The sequence below is a fragment of the Rattus norvegicus genome, chromosome 14 (genome assembly GCF_021556685.1).
Source record: "Rattus norvegicus strain SHRSP/BbbUtx chromosome 14, alternate assembly SHRSP_T2T, whole genome shotgun sequence".
NCBI lineage: Eukaryota > Metazoa > Chordata > Mammalia > Rodentia > Muridae > Rattus > Rattus norvegicus.
In genome coordinates, this window is record NC_141547.1 from 83,822,289 (window position 1) to 83,839,909 (window position 17,621).

The 17,621-nt window shown below is 40.2% G+C and overlaps 1 protein-coding gene across 50 annotated transcripts in view; it reads right to left on the reverse strand.

The window, feature by feature from the left end:
• The window catches only part of Mtmr3 (myotubularin related protein 3), a 112,934-nt gene that overhangs the window by 40,678 nt on the left and 54,635 nt on the right, over positions 1 to 17,621 (reverse strand). For 40 of the 50 annotated variants that reach the window (XM_087583430.1, XM_087583416.1, XM_087583407.1 and 37 more), the window contains 4 exon segments: positions 9,432 to 9,509; positions 6,820 to 6,909; positions 6,330 to 6,446; positions 183 to 265 (listed from right to left, as the gene is read on the reverse strand). In XM_087583430.1, coding sequence (XP_087439556.1) covers positions 183 to 265; positions 6,330 to 6,446; positions 6,820 to 6,909; positions 9,432 to 9,434 — 293 coding nt within the window. In that variant the 5' untranslated portion in view covers positions 9,435 to 9,509. 50 annotated transcript variants of the gene reach the window in all.

Sequence of the window (17,621 nt, forward strand, 5' to 3'; positions counted from 1 at the left end):
AAGTAAAATGTATCTGTTTGTACACCAATATACACTAAAAATAAAATATTCCAGTTACTAATTACTCAGAAATTATCCTAACAGTGTCGATCTTCAGAAGATATTTTCCTAACAAACTATAGAACAACTCTTTAAAGAATATTTTCCATAATACTTCACAGCCTCATAAACACACCACATACCTGATAACTTTGCAGTCTTTGCATGTCAAGTGAAGCTGAAATATATCACGGCATTCAACGCTTTCTATAAGCTGTAATGGAACCTGCAAAAATTAAAAAGGATAAAGTTCTCTTAGTCAAAAAGGCACTGACTTTGAGATATATTCAGACCAATTGATTAACAGAGAATGAAGCAAACAGAGGGGTTGGGGATTTAGCTCAGTGGTAGAGCGCTTGCCTAGCAAGTGCAAGGCCCTGGGTTCGGTCCCCAGCTCCAAAAAAAAAAAAAAAAAAAAAAAAAAAAAGAAGCAAACAGAATGGCAAATTTAGCTAGATCAGTAGTGATTTACTAAAGAGAGGATTAGAGTTTCCTTTTCCCTAAATCAATGAGTTCAAGTCTCAACATGATGATCACTAAGAAGAGGCATGGATTCTGGAAGAGAAGAGGAAATAAATCCTTGAGTATCAAGCCCACAAGTTCATTTCTCACAGCACTATTTAAGATGCTATGATATGTAGTAACACAAAAGTTGAAGGGACTAACAAAGCACTCAAGGCTAGGTGCAAACAAGAATGAATGTATTCCCTGTCCCGGGTGGCAGAGTATATTTATGCCTCAGTTCTTAGCAAAGGGGTCTTCTAGAGGCCTAATTGCTTATAGGTTATAGAACAAAGAGGGCACACCAGTAGTCACTGGTCAGGATCTTTGATCAGTAGAATAGATCATGGAGATCACAAAGTCTACAGCAGTCCAAGAACCTAAAATAGGCTAGATCTGACATGTTCCAAAGCTGAGGAGTCTTATTTGTCACGCAGGACTCAATGCTTTCGTGAATTGGAATAGTCCCTCTCCCTGCCAACTGGGTCAGCAGGCTCAACTTAACAATAGTAGACAAAGATAAGATATGCCAGTGAGACAGAAGAAACACTTTGGAAGTGTGTAAATGACACAGGATATTCCTCCTGAAAATATCTGACTCGACCTCCAACTCCAAAAGCAATTTCCAAGCAACATGATAAATTAATAAATTCTTTTTGTTTGTTTTTGTTTTTCCAGCCGGGGTTTCTCTGTGTAGCCATGGCTATCCTGAAACTCATTCTGTAGACCAGGCTGGTCTCAGACTCAGAGATCCCCCTGCCTCTGCCTCCTGAGTCCTAGAATTAAAGGTGTTTGCCACTACCACCTGGTTCATTTAAAAAAAGAGACATGGGTTCGTATGCATCCCAGGCTGGCTGTAAAACTCTTGATGACACTAAAGACATCTGACGCACTTGCCTGCCTAAGTGACAGCATTACAGTGCAGTACCAGCCTGGCTTGTTCATGTGATACTTGGCATCAAACCCAGAGCTTGATGCGTGCTAGGCAAGCACTCTACCAAGTGAGTTACATCCACCCCTGAGTACTGAGTCCTTGGGGAAAATGGTTGGCTTGTTTTAACACTATTAAACCCAGTCAATGCGGCTGTAGGAGCTGCAAGGAGCCTTCCAACAATCTGTTTAAATTTGTTCAGGTGGGGGCAATTGTCTCCAAGACACAGCAAACAACCGAAAGTGTTGGCTGCACAGGGTGGCTCCAAGTCAGTCCTGCCACTGTCAGAGCTAACCTGTTACAACTCTGATCTACCATGCCGCTGCCAGAATCAGCAGAGACCCCTCAGAACAAGAATGCTGGGTCAGAAAGAAGTCCAGGGCAGAAGACTGAAACACAGAAACAGAAACTGGGGCGCAGACTGAAAAAGAGCAGCAAACCACATAACATTCAGATAAGCCTGGGAGTCCTTGTGAAAGACTTGTTTCTTTTTTTTTTTTTTAATTTTTTTATTTATTCATTTATTATATATAAGTACACTGTAGCTGTCTTCAGATACACCAGAAGAGGGCATCAGATCCCATTACAGATGGTTGTGAGCCACCATGTGGTTGCTGGGAATTGAACTCAGGACCTCAGGAAGAGCAGTCGGGTGCTCTTAACCGCTGAGCCATCTCTCCAGCCCCCGAAAGACTTGTTTCTAAGTATACAATCTATTAAAACTCTCCCACAACTGTAACAGAACTGGTGTAAGAGGAAAACTATGCATTCTTGCTTATATTCCATGAAAAGAAAAAAGCAGCTTTGGCTTTCTGCTTATTTAAAACCTTAACCCCAAGATGCTGCCCGAGAAACTATAGCTGACACAGCTAAAATTTATTTCAAGAGCCTGTAAATCAGGAGAGAGAAGGAGAGAATTTTCAGTGATGGTAACATCATCAAGAGAGAATGTGGAGATCAAGAGGAAAGAGATTAGGCAGGCGCAGGTGCTTGCTGCCAAGCCTGGCAACCTGAGTTCAAGATTCACGCACACAATAAAGAAACATAATACTTTTAAAAAGAAGACAAAATATAACACTAACTAGTTCTCAGGTAGTTTACAGGTTCCCTATAAATGGACTCTTTTTTTGTGTGTTCCTGCAAGCTCGCTACCTTTCCCCCATCTCTCACACATGGTGGGTCATCTGACAGTTTGGCAAATGAAAGACCTGTAAAGCTTTTCCTTTCCTTTGCAATTGTCTACATGTGAGCATGTGGCTTTGAACACAAAGCCCTCAGAGGCCAGAGGTGTTGGATCCTCTAGAGCCGAAAGAACAGGTGGTTGTGAACCGCCCACGAGTTGGGTACTGGAGCTGAACTCAGGTCGTCTGCGAGGGGAAGTCTGTGTTCTTACCTAGTGCACCATGGGAGAAGAAGATGGCAGAAGAAGGGAGGAAGAGGAGGAGGAGGAGGAGGAGGAAGAGGAGGCTGCATCCAAATCAACTGGAATCACAATGTGGAAAAATAGGGATTGTTTTTTTTTATTTCTTGTGTACAGGTATTTTACCTGCATGTATGTCTGCAAACCATGTGTGCAGTACCCTCAGAGGCCAGAAAGAGCTAGCATTATAGATGGCTGTGAGCCACTGTGTTGATGATGGGAACCAAACTCAAGTTCTCCACTAGCACAACAAATTCTCTTACCCCTGAGCCACCTTCCTAGTCCCGCAAAACATCAAATTTTAATTAACTGATTGTCACATGTGAGAGTAGCATTAATAAAACAAAAATAAAATGAGAGACACCTAGTTCTGTAACAATGGAACCTGCCTCCCTTTTGTCTCCTTCAGTCCCAGGCTCCCCTCCACCTCCTTTAGGAGGAAGAGTTCGCCACCTTTTCCTTCCCATACATCTAACCAAGTTTCTCTCCTTTCTTAAGGCTTATACCACTGCTCTAGCTCTCCCAACTTCCCTCACGTATCAAAATCAGAACTAAACATTCTCAGTCTTTAACACCTCCCAGACCCAACACACAACCTGGTCATTTCTGCTAAAAACTCAGTCTACATTCTTTTCTAAATTTTATTTATTCTTCTGTGCATACACATTCAAGCACCCATGCAAGTACCACAGCAAGCATATAACCTCAGTCTACATTTTTTAAGGTCATAATTCTATTGCTTCTGTATAAACTGTAGGCTTTATCTTTACCCCCACAAAATATTCCTGTAAGAACACGATGCATCAGTAAAAAAGAGGAGACTCATCAGTGAAGACATGATTTCAAGATAAATATCCAACACTCATGACCAATTTGTTCCAGACAGTGAAGCAGCCATCACCCAAGAATCTCAGCCACTCACTGGGGTTTTAGAAGCAGCAGACTGTAAATCAGTCTGTCGAATTACACAACAAAACCTGTTTTAAGTGTCCATAAATCCTACCTGAACACTTAGTTGTAAGCTTCAAAGAAATATTTTAGGAAAAATAGAAAACTAGAAGATTGCACATACCAGGAATGCTGTCACAGAACACCCTAGGTCACCCTAGGAACGAACTGTAAGTCTGATGCTCACTGAGATTGTGTAGATTAAAGTAAGAGTGCTTATAGTAGCCAAACCTATAAACTTTCAATGTGCTGTGAAACTAAGAGAATATTTGATACTGGGTAGCTACTTAAAACTTAATGGCAAGTCATTTTCTGAAGTACTAAACAATGCAAAGTGGGTCATGCCACAAAAGAGACAGCACATTTGGGTTCTAAGGGCTTAAATGTGTGTGAGTTAGATAAAATAACCTTTAATAGGGTCTCTTGATTTCCTGTGTTTTGCTGTTAATACTTATCTGTTGAAGATAGAATAGAAGGATGCAGAGAGAGAGAGTGAACCCCTATCATCCTCTAGTCTCCATCTAGGAGTATCTGCTGCAGGAGGAGCCAGCCTTTTTCTTCCTGGAGTGACCTCAGGCTTCAGGAACCCTTGCACTAACTGTGGAGTCTCTTAATAGGGAATGTTCATAGCTCCTACAATGTCAAGATAATTTTGCACTATCATTTTTCTGTGCAAACACAACATCTCTCTTCTAAGACTTAGAGTTACAATGCTAGAGAAAATGCTTCCTGTGAGGAAATGGATTAAAAGTAAGTGTTTAAAATGGATTAAAAGCAGTCAGTTTCCACAAACACTGTATATAGCGATTACACTTGCGGGGAAAGGCCAGACTATATCCTACTCAGAGAGCTACTGTAAGAGAGAAATCATGAATGGCATAGGCCTATTCACAGAAGCACACGATTTTTAATGAACTTCGAATCCAAAAGAGGAGAAATGCTTATTTCAGATCCATACTAACTTCAATTCATTGCCCATTTACTGAACTGCAGGGCATCTGGTGACAGACATGCTGGACCCTGAAGATACAAAGGCAAGACAGAGAGTGACAACATGTCTAGTAATGTTGTGAAAGTGTGTTAAGATATAGAAGCAGCCCACTGAGCACGGTTACTGCCAGGAAGGGAAAGGGATTGAGCAAAGCATCACAGAGGAAGCTACCACCTGAACTGAGTTCTGAGAGATGAAGAGAAGTTCCCCAGGGAAGAGAAAAGGGAAAATGTGCAAAACTATGAGGTCTGCCTGAGTGGTCCAGGAAAGCTAGTTTTACTAGTAAAAGGGGAACAGAAAAGCTGACAGGGACAAGGACCATAGCCTCACATCATGCTGCATAATTTGAGAAGTGCTCAACCATACCCAGCTGAAATAAACCTTCCCTAAAGTGCTTTTGGTCACTAGAACACTATCAACACAGTACATTTTCTTTTCCCTTGAGGACTTTGGGGTATAGTAATGGGTAGAATACAGATATAACCCAAGTCTAGTAGGTGGTTAGAAGAATTCAGGTCAAAATGGCTCAAAATGTGTGACTATGATATATAAACAAATACATACTAAATGCCAACTCAAAAATGACAGCCATTGACCTTGTCATAAAGAATGCAACTTGAATAGTTAGGTAAATTCTAGAAAGGTGAAATAAAATGAATGCAAGAAACAGATTTCAAAGATTCCCCTAAATAAACATAATCTGAATGTAGGCCTAAGCTCTGACAGACATCACAACACACTTCTCTGCACTGACACTCAAATACAGAAAGCCACAAGACTGGCAAGTTAAAGAGGAAGAACACTTCCCACTGGCAGAAGAAGTCTGTGACCTTGTGGGCCTTTCTGTGTTGGTTCATGATGACTCCTAAGGATAGTGGTGAACTGGAAGAACCAGTTCTACTGAGTGGACTCTCACAACCAAAAGAGGGCAACTTCAAGCTTCCATTTTCCTTAGGTAAGAGTCCGATATGCAAAGAAACAATGTGTAACATCTATTCTTATCTGCTTCAAGAGCCACCGGAGTAACTTTATCCAATGTGATAATCTGTAGTGAGCTCAAAGAGCACCTTTCTTTTAAGACCCAAAAGATTATCTCAAGGGAAGCAGCTGCTAACTGCTAACTCGTGAGGGAGCGAGGGAAAGGCCTGTGCAGTCTCTACACCTTTCTAAAGCTCAGTAATACAGCAGTGCCCAGTACAGACCATCTACTATTAAGAATGGAGACCTCGGGGCTGGGGATTTAGCTCAGTGGTAGAGCGCTTACCTAGGAAGCGCAAGGCCCTGGGTTCGGTCCCCAGCTCCGAAAAAAAGAACCCCAAAAAAAAAAAAAAGAATGGAGACCTCAGCAGACAGGACGCATTATTTTAAATAAGCATACTTGAGCATGAAATTAGCTGAGAGGAGAGCACAGTGTACGCTTTCCTACACCTAAGCCTGTGTAACTCTCACCTCTTCCTTTTCCTGTCTACCTCACGGGGAAAATAGCTGGTATCACTTACATTCACAAGAGACTCCTTAAACTTGATGTGAAGTCTGTAATTAGAGAGGGCAATGATGGCATCCTCAGCACGGCCCACATACTCTGTGCTCTCTCCATGGAGTTCAAGGAAAGGAACCTGAAAAACACAAGAAACCCTTCAGAGTTCCAGAGCAGAAAAGCCAAGTCTTGAAAAATAAGCCTGGTGAATAACCCGTAAGCCAACATACAAAAACACTCTGCTACACAAGTTAAAGCAAAAATCTAAAGGACGGCTTATACTTTATGTCCCCAAGTTATAGACTTCTAAGGAATGATGAGATAAATGATCATCTCAAACTATGAACTTTTAAGAAATAATTTGCAAAAAGGAACATTTTCCAAGTTGCATTTTTGTAAGTACAGTTTAAGGATTGTGTCTATTATACATGACTTCAATCTACTAGTTTTGCTCCATCATTACTATATAAAGCTAAACACATATTACACAGTTTAAAATGGCCTATATTTACCTGAAGATTTTCATCCTCCCGAATCAGCTGCTTCCTGGGAAAGATCTGATTGGCCTGGATGCACTCAAGGCTATGCCGCATCTCTTCATCCTGGAAAAATTCCACCATGTTTAATAATTTAAAAACTTATACTAGTCATCCATATTTGATTCTTCTGCCATCTCCACTTATATAATCATAATAATAACCCAATGACCATTCTGAAACAAGCAGAAAACTTCAAGAAAAAGTCTCTCTCCAAGGGCTTCATTTGATAATGAGGCACTGCAATGGTTTGTAGAAGGGTTCTCCAAAGGCCTACATGTTAGAGGCCTTGGTGCTAGCACACAGGACTGTCACCAGGGAGTTAGAAACTCTGCGAGGAGATCCTCTTCTCTTTTTCCTGGGCTCTCCCATGTGAGTGGTCTTTTTCCATCACACGCTCCCACCTCGATATACTGCCTCACCACACACTCAAAAGCCAGGGGTGGCTGACCAATACTGTTAACCAAAATAAACCTTTTCTCCTTTTTTAGTTAGCTTATATAGGCATTGGTAATAAGAACACAAGTCTGACTGATAGAGGCATCCCTAATCTAAGGACACACTGATGCAAAGCTTATCAGGCATTACCAGACTCTGAGAACCAAGAGGCTACACGTACATTTTTGAAAAAAAGAAAAAAATACAAGAAGCAGGTGTGTCACTGGGGGTCAGTGGGCTCTGAGGTTTCAAAAGCTCTCAACTACCATTCCAGCACCATGCCTGACACCTGCCACTAAGCTCCCACCAGGATCATGAGGAACTCACCCTTTGGAACTGTAGCAAATTCCCACTTAAATGCTGTCTTTTATAAGCTGATTTTGTCATGGTGCCTCTTCCCAGCAACAGAACTGTAACTAAGACGTATCCTTTATGATGTGTGGTCACCTGGCTCCATAGCTTTGGGACAGAAGGAACCCCCAGAGGACTGTGCTGGGCCCCACAGAGCCCTCAGCAGTACGAGAACGAGGACTATACTGCTGGCTGCTACATGACAGGCAGACAGTGAAGGGTAAGCACTCAGTGCAGGGCAGAGCAGGGCAGGGCAGCTCTCATGTCTGACCATCGCTCACTGGCACTGGTGTACGTACCATGCCAATACCAGGCAAGCACATTTTCAGCTTATTGAAAACTATGGGCAAATAAAAACATACTTTAGATTAAAAAAAATTAGTAGTTGTTTGGTTGTGGACACACCTTTAATCTCAGCAGTCAGAGGCAAAGACAGGTGGATCTCTAATAGTTCAAGGCCAACCTGGTCTACAGGGCGAGTTCTAGGATAGCCAGGGCTACACAGAAAAAAACCTGTCTCGTATACTGTCTCCCATACTCCCCTGCACCCCCCAAAAAACTAGTAAAACATCATGCTTTGGGTACAAGATTAAATTAAAAAATTGTGATGCCCACAAATTTTGAGAATACTGGCCCACCTTTAAGAAGAAAAAAATCACCTTCCTCCTCTTTTTAATATGATGTAACTACACAACATGAGGTTCAGGGGGCACTTTTTTACTTTGTTTTTAATTTTGAAAAGCATTCTCTACACATGTCCCTAATGAAGTCTGAAATTAATATGGTATTTTCAATTACCTCTTTGTGTACCAGCACGAAACACCTTAAGTCTAAGAACTATCACATGTTTAAAAACAAAACCAACACACACACACACACACACACACACACACACACACACACACACACACACACACAAGTCCTCAAAGCTTTGCTTATATGTCCTTATGTCTAATGAGATGTTTTTTCTGCCTGTGGCCCAGATGCCACTGAAATGCCCATTGTTTTCTTGGCTCTACATTTAAATGTAGTTCTTTTTTTTGGGGGGGGGGGGTTCTTTTTTTCAGAGCTGGGGACCGAACCCAGGGCCTTGCGCTTCCTAGGCAAGTGCTCTACCACTGAGCTAAATCCCCAACCCCCCATTGTTTTCTTAAGTATGGGCAGGGTATGCACAGCTGCCTCATCTGCCATGGGGTCAAAAAGAGTCCTGAAAACATAATAGGACAGGAAGGGAAGGAACTGCTTCTATCTAATAAATTCATATAGAGTGTGTGTCATGTGTGATCATGTGCATTAATTACTTTGATGTGACCACGCTATAACATATATTTATTTTGTAATATATTTTACAATAAATGTTTTACAATTTGGTCAATCATATAAAGAAAAATATGTGAGTGGCCATCTAACAATTCTGTAAGCACACCAAATAAACACACAAAAATCATTTTCACTATGTCTTGCTTCCTAGAATTATTTTAGGGAAAGGGAGGAAGGGAACCTGGGGTCATATATGCGACACACATGGTTTAGCACTGAGCTATACCCCCAAACCAGTTTCCTAGTAAAGGAAGAAATGAAAATCCTGGAGTCCAAGAAGTACATATTTCAATCTGGTTTCCATTAAACTGTGCTGCATACATAGCTGTTCTATTCAGAGTGGACTGGTATTGAGGAATTGACAAAGGAAATAGAGATAAATTAGGGAACAGGAGAAAATGGAAATCTTATAAGACAGAAGTTTATTGTTCACTATTATCAAGAGTCTGACTCTCAATGTCCCTATTTCTGGTACGTACCATGACCAGACCAGGTCAGGAGAGACCCCGTCCTTCTCCAGTCTCTGACAAGGTTCTTCTTTCTCTTCTGCTTGAGACCTTTTATTTTAGGAAGAGGAAAAAAGAAGAGCAAACTTAGCGAGTTTTTCCCCCCCAAATGGCTATACCTTAAATGGCCATAATGCATATATAGACATGAAAATCTACTGGAGTCAGCCCAGAAAAAGTTGAGTATCAGCCAGCTAAATTCTCACCATTGGTTCTAAACTGAATAGCAAGTACCTTTGTGAAAATATTACTAACTCTAACTAGTTCTGTAAGAAACGTGAAAACAGGGTTGGGGATTTAGCTCAGTGGTAGAGCGCTTGCCTAGGAAGCGCAAGGCCCTGGGTTTGGTCCCCAGCTCCAAAAAAAAGAACCAAAAAAAAAAAAAAAAAAAAGAAACGTGAAAACACCATCATTCCTGTGTTGACAGTAATTTTCAAATGTTATAAACCTTGCAGAAAGATAAAACAAATCATTAAAATCAGCAAACACGGTATTCTGCTAATGGTTCAGGATGTTTGTGTAGCTTACCTTAGAAAACGGGTCTTCCCGTCTATGGAAATAAAGTGACTTGGGCAAAATATAAATCAATTACCTTGTTATTTTATATCCTGTGCTTACCTGGAAAATTATATAATAGTTCACCTGTGTCTCTAAAAATAAAAGAAATGCAAAGATGGCCCACTAACGTGCTGTCTGTCACCTCTCCTTAGTGAGCCTTTGTCTGCATAGATTAGCCTCAGACACACCAGTATTTTTGGTTGCTGAAGTTTGATTAAAAAAAAAAGAAGACATTTGTGAGTCTGAACCGAAAGCAAGAGCACTGTGAGAACAGCATTAAGGCAGTGAGAAGGAATGTCAAAGGAGGGCCAAGGCTTTGTGCCTCTGCTGGACTGGGAGGGGAGGCTGGCTTTAACAGAACCACTCTGGGAGACAAGGGACAAGGAAGACACTAAGATCCACTAGAAGTGACAAATCCAACAACAAACACTGGACTCACAAGGCAGCAGGGACACAAACAGTGCTGTCAGACTCTCCACGGTCTTTGAAGGAACTCGGCACCAAAAAACTATCGGCTACCGGTGAGAGGAAGATTCCTCAAGCTTTCTGCCTCAGCAAATAGAAGCAAGGACTCCCCACTTACCGATGTAACCCCTAAGGAAAGTGTGGATTCCTCACCCCATAAGTCACGGGGAGAAATAACACAAAGAAACCAAGTTTGTTTCAGACGATGACTACTTGTAGTTTTTGTTGTTTCATGCAGTTGTGAACTAAACCAGGGTTTGGTTATGTGCCAAGCAAGTCTCCCTGACTGAGCTTATACACATAGAACTCAAACTGCTCTATAAAACCAATAGACATAAATTTGATACATTTTTATATTATTAGATAACTAAATATGTAACTCCAGTGCCAAGACATTAAAGCCAAAAATACAGAGGAGTTCAGTCTTAAGTGCTCAACTTAAAGTGTAGGACCTGAGTTCAACGCCTGGCACACACTTGTAATCAAAGCTCTGTGGAGGCAAATAGGTATCCCTGTGCCAGTCTAGCCTAGCTGGTGAGCTTCAGGCTAATGACAGCAACAAGAGACCTACCTCCAAAGAAATAAAGGGCATTCCTGAAGATGCTACCTAAGATTCGTGTTCACACGTGTGCCTGCACACACATGTACAGACATGCACTTTAAAGTACTGCCTTAGAATGGTGGTGGAGTATGAAGAACCTGAAATTCACAGAGAGGACATCTCTGTGGAAACAGTTTGGCTCTTCCCAAAAGAGATATACGGTCACATTTCCCATCAACTTTACTCATGGGCACATACGCAACAGAACAGTAAACATATCCTACGTCTACACAAACTTGTACACTGAGAAGATGGGCTCAGTAGTGAGAGTATCTGTAGTCTCAGATATACAACTATCACATGAGTTGGAGACCAATACAGTAAGAACCTATATCAAAAGCAAAAAAGAAAAACAAAAATTTACAAAATTTAAAATACTGGGCCAGGCATGGTGGCATATACCATTAATCCCAGCACTTAGGAGAGAGAGGCAGGCAGATCACTGTAAGTCAGAGACCAAGCTGATCTACACAGTGAGTTCCAGGACATCCAGGGCTACGCTGAAAGACCCAGCAGGGAAGGAGAAATGGAGGAAGGAATTAATTTTAAAATTTGTAAATAAACATTCATGCAGTATTATTCATAATGCTCAAAGAATTGGAAACAACTCAAATATGTAGCAAACAAAAAGATAAACAACATATATAGAATGGAATCTTTTTCAACAATAAAGAGGAAGGAAATATGAAGGCATGGATAAAAACATTATGCTAAGTAAAAAACCCAGAGCACAAAACACTACAAATTCAAATTTGAAGAGGTAAATACAGAGAAAGAGAAAATGATGTTGCTAGTCCATGCACTAAGAGAGGAATATGGAGTAATTTTGTGGGCTCAGGTTGTATTTATGGGGGAGGAGTGGCAATCTTCTAGAATTAGACAGTGAGGTTTGTGCATGATGAAGATACTAAACACCACTGAGTTGTGTACTTTTTTAAAACATGGACTTTATGTGATCTGAATTATATCTCAAATAAAAGGTAAATTCAATAAGAAGGCATGAATTCACTCATAGTAAGTGTAAAAAATTTTACTGCAAAAACAATTACAGAATGAACTGAGCAGCAATGACCTTAATTCTAAGCACACAGGCTACAAGCTGAACAGACTAACTACTGCTTCCTCCTGAGGAAAATACAGCAGGTCTAGAGCCAAAAAATGCACAAATTATTACTTTGTATGCCTTATTAGATCTGAAAGCTAGGGAACTATCAAATCTCTAATAGGATGTCAAAATAGACTCAAGGGAATCATATAATGGTATGAAATTAAGAAAAAAATAAATTAATCTTTTAAAAAATGATTTGGGACTCAAAGATTGGCTCACTGGTTAAGAATGTGTTATTACTCTTCCAGAGGAGACGAGGACCATATCCAACACTCCTATCAGGCTTGCTTCACCTACAGGGGATCTACTGTCCTTAGCCTCCAAGAACACCCATACACAAGGGACACATATTAACACAGACACACATGAATACACATGGTAAAAGTAAAGTAATGGGTAAGAGAAACAACTCAGGGGTTAAGAGCACTGGCTCTTCTAGTGAGTTCAATTCCCAAGGCCCATGTGACCACTCACAGCCATCTGTTAACTCCAGTTCCAGGAGATCTGATGCCTTCTGGCCTCCACGGACATCAGTCATATGCATGTACACAGACATACATGTAGTCAAAACACCCATACACATAAAATAAAAATTAAAAATAATGTTTATTTTTCAAAAAATAAAATAAGGAAGATCTAAGACTCACTAGTCAATGGAGTAGTTTCCACAAAAACATAGTTAAGTACAATTAACTAACTTTCACTATCTTTAAATTCATAACAAAATACATTCTCTCATATATACTATACTGGCTGGTTTTGTGTGTCAACTTGACACAAGCTGGAGTTACCACAGAGAAAGGAGCCTCCCTTGAGAAAATGTCTCTGAGATCCAGCTATAAGGCATTTTCTCAATTAGTGATCAAGGGGGAAGGGCCTCTTGTGGGTGGTTCCATCCCTGGGCTGGTGGTCTTGGGTTCTGTAAGAAAGCAGGCTGAGCAAGCCAGGGGAAGCAAGACAGTAAGTATATCCCTCCATGGCCTCTGCATCAGCTCCTGCTTCCTGACCTGCTTAAGTTCCAGTCCTGACTTCCTTTGGTGATGAACAGCAATGTGAATGTGTGAGCTGAATAAACCCTTTCCTCCCCAACTTGCTCCTTGGTCATGATGTTTGTTCAGGAGTAGAAACCCCGACTAAGACATATACCAACTGGAGATGCTAGAGAAACAATCTTTTGTTTTTAAAAAATTGTTTAAGAATCAGCCTGGACCAGAAATCTAGCTCAGTGCACTTGCCTAGCATGTGCAGTATGAGGCCCTCAGTTAAATTCCCAGCATTGTAAGACAGACAGACAGACACCCTACCTACCTTTCACATACAAATTCTATATAGATTTCTATATAGAATCAAATAGTTCAGAGAGAAATAGTCTACCTACTACATAAAGGGAAGAATCAGATACCAGTCTTACAATTGCCAGTAAAATATAGGATACAAATAGTGATCTGGTCTATAAAAGACCCAAATTCTCAAACACATTTCCAGACAGCAGAGTTGCAAGGGAAGCTCATGAATTAAGAGACTCTAGTGAGAACACTTGCTGTTCTGGCAGAGGTCAGTTCTCAGCACCCACAAGGTGTTCACAACCATCTGCTGTCACTCCAGTTCCAAGGGATTGGACACCTTCTACTTCTACCTGAATAGGTACCAAGCATGTGCATGGTGAATATACATACATTAAAAAAACCCTCATACATGAAATAAAAAATAAATAGCTCTAAGAAACTCAAGCAACCATTTGAAGCAACTGCAACATAGGAACATTATTTGCATCCTAATTCAAATAGAGTATGAAAATAAACTGAAACATTTTGAGAACTCTCACTAAACATTATACTTAACATTAAATGACTTACTAATGTTATACACATACGGTTGTGACTATGAATTTTCTGCACATAATCGTAGGTTTGCTTTTTCTTAGGGGATCCATCTTTTGAATGTATCTGAAATGCACTTGGATAATGTGTAAGCAAAGGCACAGTGGAAGGAGGAACACCTGTGAACACGACGGGCAACGGACTGAGAACTTTTCAAGACAGTCGGATGAGTAAGTAGGGAGATTAAGTGATTTTTTTTTCTACTTTTGTACATTCATTTTTTTGCATAATAAAATTTGTTTATCGTAGCCACAAGAACCTCAAACATGCCATGTAGCAAACTCAATACTTTAAGTTATCAAAAGAACTAAAGAGAGGACGCTGACGCTCTTACTGCACTTCTACGTTACTTCCTCTCTCTTGTGCCACATCTTCATGAACAAAATGTGGACTCAACCTCAATGTCCACAGAATGAGTAACTATATATGCAATGGAACTCAGTCAGTCAGAAAAAGAAGGAAATTCTGGTATTGTGGCAATGTGATGGAATAGTTGTCACTTGAAGCTGGGAAGGGTGTTGGAGAGGGATATGGAAGATAGCTAGAGCTTACAGGAGTACTGAGGCTAAAAGACAAACAAGATCTATAGTCGACAGCACAGAAGAGCCATATGCAGCTAGTAGAGAATTCTAGATGTCTATCACACAGACACTGACTTATCACACACACTGTAATCATATAGAGAAATGTGCCAACATATTCCACAATTCACAATAGTAAACATGTATGTGTATATGTGTGTGTATGTGTGTGTATGCTGTGCCAATTAAACATAAATGTGTGTGTATGTATTATATATGTTTATATAATAATGGAGGACTAATTTAAAGAATCAAAGTTTTAGCTATCATAAAACTAGTGTTAATACAATACACTTCTCAAAATGCATCTAGTGTTTGTTAATAGTTTTTTCCACAAATTTCCAAAGAAAATTTAGGAAAACATACATGTATCGCAGAGCTAGAAAGAACAAGTAAAGTGTAGTCAACTTCAACAACAATGAACTATAAATGCAGACCCAGTTACAAAGTAAACTCTTGATGAGTAAGCATAGCATATACACATAAGATTATATATAAACTCACAGAAATCCCTCTGCTGCTGCATTCCAAGATTTAAGGCATGCTTGACCTAACATTTTAATAAGTACAAAAATCTTATGAAAGTATAATTTAAATTTAAAGTATTCACTCGAAGATAGTGTCTTCCACTTCTCTAACAAAAAATAGCCCTGAAAAAAAAATCAGTCAATAAAAATCAGTCAATAAAAACTGCTCAATGCCTAGCACACATAAAGCCCCAGTTTCAATCCCCAGGAATACACACCTGCCAGGTGGGCCTGGACTTAATCCCACTCCCCACCTCCTCCCCACTCCTTCTCCTATGTCTAACAGAATGGCAGTGTGTTGGATCCTGCAACCAGGAAGCCTATAGTCCAATAAAAAAAGACAGAAAAGATAATTACAAATTGCAATCCGTATAATGAAGGAAACCAACAGGATAAGACATGGTACAGTTGTAAGATACAAGAAGAAAACAAGAAATAAAGGTAACCGAACAGAAAGGTCAATCTCTGACATAGGGAACATCATCCATTCTTGACCCAACAATAACCCTAAACATATTTAAAAAACTAAAAAGAAGCCACTGAAGCTAAAATGCGCTGACTAGATTAGAAAGTTGCAAAACTTGAAGGTGAACACTCGCACAAAGAAAACACCATGTCAACACAGAATAAAGATGTGACTCTAAGTACAATAACCACTGTGGATTGTGAGTGGGGGATTCAAACTGCAGACTGACACATCTGATTTTCAGAACCCTTGGCTGGTATGTGGTAAACGGATTAAAGGAGGAAAACAACAAAAACAATCAGGAAACAATTACAGGAAAAGGATAGTATTTCTTTGTAGAGCAGAGGCAGAGCAGTACAGACCAGGGAAACACTGAGTCTGAACAGTATGGGAACGTAACAGGGTAGATGGTAAAAAGCCTGGCTATGAGGGCTAAATAAGACTAGAGAGTTTCTAACTTAGGAGGGAAAATAATAAAACACACTTAAAAACAGTTCAAAATGGGGGCAGAATGTAGCTCTGTGGTAGAACACTCGACTTGCTTAGCATGAATGAGGCACCAGTTTCAATCTCTATCACTAGAGGAGGGGTCCCAAAATATGTGCTGTTTTAATCAACCAAGAAAATAAAGTTACTATAGGAATTCCAAATTCATAAACCAAGATCATGAGTAAGTTTATAGCCAGGAGGAACTAAACAACTGTTTACAGTTCCCTTTAAAACTGTGAAGACCAATAGGAGCGGTGTCAGGAGACGGTGAATGCAGAGCCTCAGTGAAAACCATGAACAGCTACACTCTCAACACAAAGGGAGGAGACTGTGTCATTACACTTTGTTTAGGAAGCAGTTTAAAACAGCCTTCTGTTTCAGCTGTGATAGTACTACACGTTACTCTTAAGAAACTGTTAAAATATAGATGCAAACAATCCCCTCGCAATGATAGCACGAGTGTACAATAGTGCGTAGCCTCTGAAAATTGCTAGCCTCATCCACAAACTATAAAACATTATGAGGCCCTACAAGTCCATTCTCACATACCTAACCAAGAAAACAAAACATACCATTAAAATTTATATCTGTATGTTTACAGCAGTCATTCACAGTAGCCAAAGAGTAAGAAACAATCCAAGCGACCAGTACGGATGCCACATGCTGAACAGCACACTCCTCGGCTGTGGTCTTTCAAGGAATGAAGGAACCTTCAACCTTACACTAAACGAAAAAAGCCTAGCACAAAAGACACATGAAAGGGTTCCAGAACAGTGAGAGCCAGTAAGACTGCTGCCAGGGAGTAGAAAACACAATAGCAGCTGCTGTCTGCTGGTGGAGATGAAGGGAAAGGGTGGTGGTAGCTAAGGGTATAGAATGTCTTTCTGAGAGGCTGAGACATGGGTGACTGGGCAACATGTGAACTACACCTTAGCAACGGATTTTAATAACTAAGTTGCTTCTGCTGTTCTTCATTTTACCCACTGAAGTATAGCCACCACTAAGTACTTTATTCTTTTGTTTCAAAAACTTCTCTATGCATATATAAAAACACACACAACCCCACAAGTGAAAAGGGAGTTAAGAGAAACACATGATATTTACTATTCTCCAATTTATCTGATTCTAAAAATGAATCAAATCTTTCCCATATTGGTGCATACATTTGGACAACAGTTCAACATTTCACTACATCTCAATCTACCATAATCTACCCATTACTTGGGCAGACATTTAAATTGTTACCATTTTTCTATTACTACCAGAAAAGTCTTTTAAAAAACAACAAAAGCTATCCTGATATCTCTATACAAGTCACTATTCTGTTACTACTGGGTCTTAAAACAAGTTATTAAATGAAAAACTATAAACCTTGGGGAAGGACCACAAGGGTTGCTGCCCCTGCTGTGGAGTACACACACACATCCTCTACCATCTTCAACAGTCATCAACTTTACTGGCTTGCTTTCGGAAGGCTGCTTTTGTTGT